Below are 11257 nucleotides of genomic sequence, written 5' to 3'. Positions count from 1 at the left end.
GCTCAGTAGTAGAGTGTTTGTCTAGCATGCATGAGGCCCTGGTTTCGATTCCTCAGCACCACATAAACAGAAAAAGCCAGAAGTGGCACTGTGGCTCAAGTGGTAGAGTGCTAGCCTTGATCTGAAGAGCTGAGGGACAATGCCCCGGCCCAGAGTTCAAGTCCCACGACCAACCAAAAAATATTAAAAAGTTCTAGAAAGTGTTCTATTCTTGAAAATATTTTCTACTGAAATATTAAACAGTACTTCCTGCTCAATAGAAATTATAAACGAGGGCCAACATTCTGAACGTTTTATTTTTTATTGATAACATGCTAGTCTTTAAAATGTCGTCTTTTTAACCTGCAGTAAGAAATGTAAAAAAAAGTACCAATTCCTAAGTTATACATCATATATTGTCAATTAAAGAATTGAAGAACAACACAATGACAGCCAGTTAGATTATACAGTTTTTACATTAGTAAAAAATGAGTCTACAAAATTTTAATGCCAAAATAATTATTGTTTCACAAAATGATTTTAGAAGGCCTTAAAATCAATTAAGGAAAATGTCCACTAAAATTGAAGGTAGATCAATATTCCGTAGATAATGAACAGATTCATTTATATTTGTACTTTTGGTTCTCTTGAATTTATCTCAGGTAAGGTTCAGGATCACAATATAATAGCTATTTGATCAGTTCATTTTAGTGTATGAACTACTTAAAACTACAAATAAATTTTCAGAGTTCAGAAAATTCACTTAAAAATGGTAATATAGCGCCTTTTAAATTTAAATGTTGAGAAGAACTTTGCAAATGTTCAGAGGGAAATTTTATATATTTTCCTTTGGTTCACTAAACTTTCTTCGCTTTGGAACTGACTCTTGGCTAGAAGAATCAAAGTGATGGAAGGCCTGTAAGAAGAAAACAAATATTAAGATATTTTCCAGTTTACATGTCTTTAATCTTGTAGTTATTTTCATGGTGCTGGGGTTTCTTCTCTCTCTCTTTTTTTGGTCGGTCATGGGGCTTAAACTCTGGGCTTGGGCGCTGTCCTTGTGCTCTTCAAGGCTAGCGGTCTACTGCTTGAGCCACAGGGCCACTTCTTCTTCTTCTTTTTTTTGTCAGTCGTGGGGCCTGAACTCTGGGTCTGGGTGCTGTCCTCAGCTCTTCAGCTCAAAGCTAGCGCTCTACCTCTGGAGCCACAGCACCACTTCTGGCTTTCTGTGGTGCTGAGGAATCGAACCCAGGGCCTTATGCATGCAAGGCAAGCACTCTACCACTGAGCCACCTTCCTAGCTCCCCATAGGGCCACTTCTGATTTTCTAGTGGTTTACTGGAGATAAGAGTCTCACTGACTTTCTTGCTCAGGCTAGCTTTGAACCGCGATCCTTAGATCTCAGCCTCCTCAGTAGCTAGGATTACAGGCGTGAACCACCGGTGCCCAATCATTTCAACTAAGATAGGATGCTAGGCTTTAAAAATAGAAGTAGAATAAAAGGCGTGGGCTTATAGCTCAGTGGCAGGATACATGCAAGGTCCTGAGTTCCATATCCAGCACACTAACAGCAAAATCTCTTTAGATGGGAATATTGGCACATGCCTGTAATCCCAACATTTGGATAGCTGAGGTGGGAGGATCAGAATTGGAGGCTAGCCTAAGTTAGTTAGCAAGTTCTAGAAAACAAGGAAAGGCCTTATCTAAAAAAGCAAACCTAGGGGTTGGAAGTTCAGTTGATAGAGTGACAGCCAATGAGCAAAAGCTTTAGATACTGAGTTCAAGTCCCAGTCTCAGATCTTTAAAAAACAAAAAACAAACAAAAAAGTACCACCAAGAGAGACTCTTAGGAGAGGAACACAAAGGCAGATTGCCTATGTGCATCTGATCATACAAAATATTTGTTGAAATGAAAACAATAGGTTTTTTTCTTTGTTGCTTTTTTTTGTCTTGTTTATTCTTTTTTCTGTTTTGAGAGGGTAAGAGGAGACACAGAAATGGAGGAACAAGGGTGAACAAATGCAGCAGTGGTACTCACTGGACACTATGTTAGAAATGAACTATACAACTTGTGGGTAGGGAGGGGAGGGAAAAACTGGGAGAGATCAAGGGAAAGGGTGACATTGTCCAAAAATAAATATACTTTTTACCTTACTTATGTAACTGTAATCCCTCTGTACATCACCTTTATAACGACAAAAAATTGGGCTGGGCTGGAAAAGTGACTCAGTGGTAGAGTGCTTGCCTTGCACACATGAGGTCCTGGGTTCGATTCCTCAGCACCACATAAGCAGAAAAAGCCTGTAGTGGCACTGTGGCTCAAGTGGTAGAGTGTTAGCCTTGAGCTGAAGAGCTGAGGGACAGCACCCAGGCCCAGAGTTCGGGCCCCATGACTGACAGAATAATAATAATAATAGTAATAAAATTGGGGGAAAATAAGCCTGTTGAAATTTATTAACTGCATATGTACATTTTTTGATGGCTGCTGATATATAAGATCTTCATTAGAGTTGTTAGAGAAATGAGATGATGAGATTAAACATGTGTCCTTGAAATCAGTTAAAACATTTTAGAGGAATGAGAAGGGAAAACAGAATTTAATTACAAATAGAAAAACATTCTAGGGCTGGGAAGGTGGCTCAGTGGTAGAGTGCTTGCCTTGCATGCATGAAGCCCTGGGTTCAATTCCTCAGCACCACATAAGCAGAAAAACCCAGAAGTGGCTCAAAGTGGTAGAGTGCTAGCCTTGAGCTTAAGAGCTGACAGTGCCCAGGCCCAGAGTTCAGGCCTCATTATTGACAAAAAAAAAAAAAAAAAAATTCTACCTTGAGACCATCGAAGATTTAAATCATGCCTTTCTTTTGTATCCCTATACCAAAAGGTACATATATCTATATTATATATTTAATATATTATACAATAGTTATACATTAGATTAGTACATTTTGGATATATATGAAATATGTATGTGTGTGTATACACACATACAAACTGTGGGCTGGGGATAGAACCCAAACCTCTGTGCATAATAGTCAAACAATTCTACTGCTAAGCTAAACCCCTAGTGAACACTGAATAAATAGGAGGATGTATAAGGGAAATCCTAACAAGATTCTCTGAGTTATGGAACTTTGATTTTGTTGGGAAAAAAACTATGAATAATAAATTAGATTATGATTTTTCACAAAAAATCAACATAAAGTACCTAATATATAATGGAATGTACTTTCCATTCCCTGCTTAAGCTATTAAACTCTCTCTCTGTCTCTCTCTCTGTGTATATATTTTTTGTCTTGGGGCTTAAACTCAGGACCTCTGGGCACTGTCCCAGAGCTTTGTTGCTCAAGGCTAGTTAGTGCCCTACTACTCTGAGCCACAGCGCTACTTCCAGTTTTCTGGTGGTCAACTGGAGATAGGAGTCTCATGGACTTTCTTGCTTGGGCTGGCTTTGAACCACGATCCTCAGATCTCAGCCTCCTGAGTAGCTAGGTGTGACCTATCTATATTTTTGAGATTCTCCTAACTTTTGATTTTTCAAAATATTAAATTTTCAGTTTTTGAATTTTCTCTCTTCCTAGTGCAAAGAATGGAGCCCAGGGTTTTTTATGAATGCTAGATAAGGACTCTACAACATTTCTAGCCCTTCAATTGCCTTAAAAAAAAACCAAACAGATTAGGGTCTGGGAAGGTGGCTTGGTGGTAGAGCGCTTGAGGCCCTGGGTTCTATTCCTCAGCACCACATAAGCAAAAAGAAAAAAGCCGGAAGTGGCACTGTGGCTCAAGTGGTAGAGTGCTAGCCTTGAGCTGAAGAGCTGAGGGACAGCACCCAGGCCCAGAGTTCAGGCCCCACGACCGACCAAAAAAAAAAAAAAAAGAGTTAATAGATGCAGCAGTGGTATTCATTAGACACTATTTTGAAAATGAACTATTCAACTTGTGGGAGGGGACAGGAGAGAAAAAAACAGGAAAGAGCAAAAGAAGGGGTGACATGATTAATGACACTAAAATTTTTCATTGAAAAAAATGTATAAATGTATAAATATGTATAGCTGGGCACCAGTGGCTCACGCCTGTTATCTTAGCTACTCAGGAGGCTGAGATCTGAGGATAGTGGTTCAAAGCCAACTGGGGCAGGAAATTCATGAGATTCTTTTTTTTTTTTTTTTTTTTGGGTCTAGTCATGGGGCCTGAACTCTGGGCCTGGGTGCTGTCCCTCAGCTCTTCAGCTCAAGGCTAGCATTCTACCACTTGAGCCACAGTGCCACTTCTGGCTTTTTTCTTTTTGCTTATGTGGTGCTGAGGAATCAAACCCAGGGCCTCAGGCATGCAAGGCAAGCGCTCTACCACTAGCCACCTTCCCAGCCCCTCTATGAGATTCTTATCTCCAATTAACTACCAGAAAACCAGAAGTGCTTCTGTGGCTCAAGTGGTAGAGCTCTCCCCTTAAGCTGAAGAGCTGAGGGACAGTGCCTAGGCCCAGAGTTCAAGCCCCACAACCAACAACCAAAAAAAGCAGCTAAGAGACAGCACCCAGGCTCTGAGTTCAAAACCCAAGACCAGCACAAAAACTTAAAAAGAATACACACATATAATTTATGTTAGGAATTACATTCTCCAGAGATATTCTGAGAAAGTACTTTATTTTTAGGATATGCATATATAATTATGTATAATTATATATATACATATATATAGTCAACTTTTGTTTGTTTTAGTTTTGGTATCTACATAGCTCATATCAAATTTGTGGGCCAATTTTAGTTGCAAAATGTCCTAATATTCTTTTTTTTTTGGTCTTGGGGGCTAAACTCTGGGCCTGGGCATTGTCCCTCAACGCTTCAGCTCAAGGCTAGCACCCTACCACTGAAGCCACAGTGCCACTTCCAGCTTTTTTTTTTCTGCTTATGTGGTATTGCAGAATTGAACCCAATGCCTCAGGCATGTGAAGCAAGCACTCTACCAGTGAGCCAACTTCCCAGCCCTGCCCTAATGTTCTTATAATGTAATTTTTACATTCTACTCATACTTTTCCTAACATTCTTTTTTTTTTGGGGGGGGGGTCCGGTCATGGGGCCTGAACTCTGGGCCTGGGCGCTGTCCCTCAGCTCTTCAGCTCAAGACTAGTGCTCTACCACTTGAGCCACAGCGCCACTTCCGGCTTTTTTCTTTTTGTTTATGTGGTGCTGAGGATTCAAACCCAGGGCCTCATGCATGCAAGGCAAGCGCTCTACCACTGAGCCACCTTCCCAGCCCTTCCTAACATTCTTTACCTAATAAATTCCTCTACTAATTTCAGATCATTTATGGAAAAAATTAAGTGCTCATAGAATGAGATAATAGCCAACATATTGAATCTTGTTTCAAAATAATTTCATTTTAAAAAATACATTTGATCAAGATTTGTGTGTTAGAACTCTGAAGTGCATTCAGGTATATGATCAAATTTATTAATTTATAGTAATGACATTCTGATGCTTGCTGTTTTATTCAACCTATTGATTATCACAAGACTTACTGTTTGTGGGCTGGGAAGTTGGCTCAGTGGTAGAGCACTTGCCTTGCATGCCTGAGGCCCTGGGTTCGATTCCTCAGCAACACATAAGCAAAAAAGTAAAAAGCCGGAGGTGGCGCTGTGGCTCAAGTTGGTAGAGCACTAGCCTTGAGCTGAAGAGCTGAGGGACAGCGCCCAGGCCCAAAATTCAGGCCCCACGACCGGACCCAAAAAAAAAAATTTAAAAAAAAAAAAAAGACTTACTGTTTTCCTAGATTTAGGGTCACTTCTCTTCTGGTTTTCTTTACATTTTACTGGATGATTTCCATTTACCTTAACAAAGATAGACTAATTACTAACTGGTTATTGCTCAAAAAACATCTAACAGTTCATTTATGCAACTACATAGCTTTACTGAGATATAATATAGATAGTATGATTTACCTATTTAAAGTACATAACCAATAATGTTAAGTATACTCTGAATGCACAATTTATCATCACAGCCCATTAGTCATGTTTTGAACTTTTTTAATTTCAACTCGAGAATCAAGTGCATCTCATCACACCCCATTTTAGAACATTTTCATTATCCCAAAAAGAAACCCTATATTCCTTCACTGTTACTCTTTTATTCCCCTATCTTCCCACTAGTCTTAAAGGTTAAAGCTTTTTGTCTCAATTGCTTCCAATTCTTTCACACGAATCACATGATATGTATATGTTTGTGACGTGTGTGTGTATGTGTGTGTGTGTGTGTGTGTGTGTGTGTGCCTTTGTGTGGTACTAGGGCTTTAATCCAGGCCCTGTGCACTATTTCTTAGTTTGTCAAAGCTGGCACTCTACCACTTGAGACATAGCTCCACTTCTGGCTTTTAGCTGGTTAACTGGTTCTCACAGACTATCCTGCCTGAGCTAGCTTCGAAGTTAGATCCTCAGATCTCAGCCTCCTGAGTAGTTAGGATTATAGGTGTGAGCCACCACTGGCTGTCTTCTTTCCATTTGCATAATATTCAAGGTTCATTCAAGTTGTTGCATGTATTGACATTTTATTCTTTTTTGTGGCTCAATAAATATTCCACTGAATAGATGTGCCACAGTTTGTTTATCCATTCACCTGTTTATTGACATTTAGATTTTTTTCTACCTTTTAGCTATTGTGACTAATTCTGTATATGTAGCTATTAAAATGAAAATTGGAAGATAACAAATTATTAACTGTCATATTATTAATCTCTAATTAACATGCTTCTTTTTTCTATTATTTAAGATAAACAAGATTCTTTCTCTCTCTTATGCCAGTAACGGGCTTGAACTCAAGGCTTGGGCACTGTCTCTAAACTTTTTCACTCAAGGCAAGTGCTCTACCACTTGAGCCACATTTCTAGCTTTTCTGGGGGAGTTTACTGGAGATGATAGTCTCATGGACTTTCCTTCCTGGGCTGGCTTTGAACTGCCATCCTTGAATCTCAGCCTCCCAAGTAGCTAGGATTACAGGAAGGTGTGAGCTACTAGCTCCTGGCTGAATTCTGGTTTTTATTAGTTCTAACTTCCTACTGAGTACAGGGAAAGAAAAAGACTCCTAAAAAAGACACTATAATCAGTGGTAAATGTTTTATAGTCAGTTCTGTGATTTAGACAAACCCTGAAGCATTCGTTGATTTCCATGAGGTAAATGTTGAATTTCAAGTACTCAACATGATGTCACTGAATGAAGAATTGGAAGACATGTTCTGGGATACCACTGATAGAGTAATCTGTTTCCTAACTTCAAATATAATACTTTATATTTTATTCTGTTTATTCTGTACCCCTATCCTTTGCAATTAAAAGTCTAAAATCAAATGTGAATTTTTCTCATATATTAAATTCTATTTAGTATAATTCAAAAATTAAAGTAAATGAGCTTGTTTTGACTTGGAACATAATCCATTTTATATAAGATATATAAAAATTAAACTTTAATATGTTACTACCAAGATAATTTATAAAAAGAAACATGGGAACATTCTAGGATTCTAGAATTCTCTTGGAAGTAAGGCTAAAATCACTTCTTAAAGCTTTCCTTGGATTCTTCTTTCTAATGTACAGTCAGTAAAATTAAAGTTTGCTTCCTTTGTGCCTCTATTCAGACTTCTACATTAGCTTTCTATCATTGCCTGTTTGCCTTTAGTTACCAATCTTTCTCCTAAGATCAAGAACTATAGGCTGAGCCGGGCGCTGGTGGCTCACGCCTGTAATCCTAGCTACTCAGGAGGCTGAGATCTGAGGATCGCGGTTCAAAGCCAGCCCGGGCAGGAGAGACCGTGAGACTCCTATCTCCAATAAACCACCAGAAAACCGGAAGTGGCGCTGTAGCTCAAGTGGTAGAGCGCTCGCCTTGAGCTGAAGAGCTGAGGGACAGCGCCCAGGCCCAGAGTTCAAGCCCCATGACCGACAAAAAAAAAAAAAAAAAGAACTATAGGCTGTTAACTAGGTTCCATCCTCAGTGCCTAGAAAAGTACCTGACACATAATGTGCTTTCATCTAATGCTGGTCCAATAAATGAAATGGCAAAATAAATTCATGTATAGGAGATGAATTACACAATCAGAAAAGAATTTACAATTTTAAAGTTTTTACCATTTTATTATGAAAGATCCTTCCACTCCTCGTTTTACTTTCAGATACATCAAGTTCAGATGTTTTAGTGACTAAGTGCTCAACCTAGAAAAGAAATAAATTACATAAACTATGAAACATAGTGCAACTCATAACATAATGAAGTCCAAAAATTCAAGCACACAATGATCAGCATTTTGTCATATTACATTAATAAAACCAGTAATTTTAGTTGGTTCATACTGTCACAAAAAGAACAAAATTTAGTGATACTGACAATTTATACTCAACACTGTATACTGAACACTGAACCAAAAAAGCCCCAAGTGATTACTAGGTACTACCTTTCCAGATGATAGGACTTTTAGCTCACTCCCATTTGAGAAAGAGTTAAGGCAGAGGAAAGTAGACCTCAATGATCAATCCCATTATTTCTAAGTTTGTATTGTTTAAATTTTCTATTTCAAAAATTTACTATTTTGTAAGTTGAAAACAAAATTAAACATGATCTGCTCCATTGCTACAAATATGTGCTTTATACAACAAAGCAGAGTGGACTAAATAATTGCTTAAGATTCTGCCTAGCTATAAGATTCTGAGATTCTATTTGGGATTTATTACTAAACAAATTCACAATAAATATAAAAACTTTTTCAACATATAATGTCTTTGTTAATAATAAACATCTAAATATTTAATATTCTCCTAAAAGACATAGAATAAGAAAAGATAAGAATAACTAAGCATATAAGCAATCTTTTTTTTTTGCCAGCCCTGGGCCTGAACTCAGAGCCTGGGTACTGTCCCTGAACTTCTTTTGCTCAAGGATGGCACTCTACCACTTGAGCCACAACACCAATTCTGGCATTTTCTGTTTATATGGTACTGAGGAATCAAACCCAGGGTTTCATGCATGCTAGGCAAACACTCTACAACTAAGCCACATCCCCAGCCAGCAATCTTTTTTCCCCCTGGAGCCGCATCACCACTTCCAGTTTTCTGGTAGTTTATTGGAGATAAGAGTCTCCCAGAGCTGGGTGCTGGTGCCTCACACCTGTAATTCTAGCTATTCAGGTGGCTGAGATCTGAGGATCTTTTTTCATAGCCAGCCTGGTCACGAAAAGTCCATGAGACTTTTATTTCCAATAAACCAGCAGAAAACCAGAAATAGAGCTGTGGCTCAAGTAGTAGAGCTCTAGCCTTTAGCTGAAGCACTGAGGGACAGTGCCCAGGCCCAGAGTTCAAGCCCCATGACTGAAAAAAAAAAAAGTTTCACGCACTTTCCTGCCCCAGCTGGCTTTGAACTGTGATCCTGAGATCTCAGTCTCTTGAGTAGCGAAAAGATTACAGTCTCCAGCAGTCATCTTTAAAAATAACAACAGCTGGGCACCGGTGGCTCATGCCTGTGCTACTCAGAAGGCTGAGATCTTAGGTTCACGGTTCAAAGCCAGCCAGGGCAGGAAAGTTCAAAGATTCTTATCTCCAATAAACCACCAGAAAACTGGAAGTGGTGATGTGGTTCAGGTGGTAGAGCACTAGCCTTGAGCTGAAGAGTGCAGGAACAGCACCCAGGTCCAGAGTTCAAGCCCCATGACCGACAAAAATTAATAAAAATAAAAACTAAAAATAACAACAAAAGCAAGTAAAAAGTTAGAGGCCATGCACTGCTGGTTCATGCCTGTAATTCTTGTTACTTAAAACACATAGAATGGGAGGATTGTGGTTTCAGGGCAACACAGGCCAAAAAGTCCAAGAGACTCCTCAACAGAAGCAGCTGTGGGTGTGATGACATATAGTTGTTACCCTAGCTATGATAACAAACTAAAAATTGGAAATCATGAACCAGGTGCTTGCCCCGGCAGGAAACATTAAAAATAAGCGGTGCAGAAAATGGCTAAAGAGTCAGTGGTGGAGTCCTGACTAGAAAGTATGAGGCTGAGTTCAAACCCAAGCATAGTGGGAAATGAGAAATTGGAAATTTTAGACTTCCTTTCTTTTTTTTTTTGTTGGTTGTGGGTTTGAACTCTGGGCCTGGGCATTGTTCCTCAGCTCTTCAGCTCAAGGTGAGCTCTCTACCACTTGGGCCACAGCGCCACGTCCAATTTTCTGGTGGTTAATTGGAGATAAGAGTCTCTTGGGCTTTCCTGCCAGGGCTGGCTTTGAATCATGATCCTCAGATCTCAGTCTCCTGAGTAGCTATGATTATAGGCGTGAGCCACAAGTGGCTGGCTAATTTTAGACTTTCTTTACACTTCATAATTTCATCTTTATTACAAATTTGGTTCTGAAAATTTTTTTAAAGTTAAAATGGTATGAAACTGAATTGGTAGTTTAATCTATATTTTTAACTTATTACCTCCAACTCCAGAAACTCCATAGGTTTTTTTTTCTGCTTTTCCATTTTAGTTTCAAAGTCAAAATCATCCTACGCAATTATGTGAAGAAAAAAATGGGTATATTTCAAAAAGAAATGAAAACAATTGTGTAGAAGTGTTTATGAACAAGTTCATTTTATGTAAAGGATAACTATAAAACTACAACTACCTTGTGCTTGCTAAAATAAAATGGTCTTTGAATTCCTATCACAAGAAAATTATTATTTTATTTTATTTTTATTTTTTGACAGTTGTGGGGGCTGAACTCTAGGCCTGGGCACTGTCCCTTAGCAATTCAGCTGAAGACTAGCACCCTACCACTTAAGCCACAGCGCCACTTCTGGCTTTTTTCTGCTTATGTGGTGCTGAGGAATCAAACCCAGGGCCTCATGCATGTAAGGCAACCACTCTACCACTGAGCCAAATTCCCAGCCCGAAAATTTATTTTTTTGAGACAAGGTCTTGCTTTATTGCCAAGGCTGGTCTGGAACTCATGACCTTCCTGCCTACACCTGGAATTATGGCTATGTATCACTATGTCTGGCTCAAGGCAACTTATTTATCCAAACAAAATACGTTATTTCTTTTTACTTTATTTTCATTTTATTTACCATTTTATGTCTATCATTTATACACAACAATAATTTATGAATGATAGAAATATACAACTTTCTCAAAAATGCATGATGGTTCTAGAAATACATTTTACTATTGTCTGACGGCATTGAATCTGACATATTCATAAATCAAGCTACCACATCTATAGATCTGTAATTTCTATACAAGTGTTAGTATATACTCCGAATATACT

General features: G+C 38.7%; 1 protein-coding gene across 1 annotated transcript in view; it reads right to left on the bottom strand.

Moving 5' to 3' along the window:
* Positions 1–314: 314 nt before the first annotated feature.
* Hormad1 (HORMA domain containing 1) overlaps positions 315–11257 on the bottom strand; it is a 31390-nt gene continuing 20447 nt past the window's right edge. The window contains exons 10-12 of the mRNA XM_042682047.1: positions 8093–8176; positions 5735–5803; positions 315–895 (exon numbers count right to left, since the gene is read on the bottom strand). Of these exons, the coding sequence (XP_042537981.1) occupies positions 815–895; positions 5735–5803; positions 8093–8176 (234 nt within the window). The 3' untranslated portion in view covers positions 315–814. The remainder of the gene's footprint in view (positions 896–5734; positions 5804–8092; positions 8177–11257) is intronic.

This window comes from Dipodomys spectabilis, unplaced genomic scaffold (genome assembly GCF_019054845.1).
Source record: "Dipodomys spectabilis isolate Male_0828 unplaced genomic scaffold, ASM1905484v1 ptg000069l, whole genome shotgun sequence".
Classification (NCBI taxonomy): Eukaryota; Metazoa; Chordata; class Mammalia; order Rodentia; family Heteromyidae; genus Dipodomys; species Dipodomys spectabilis.
Note: the sequence above shows the minus strand (reverse complement) of the source record. Positions and strands in the feature narration are given on the sequence as shown.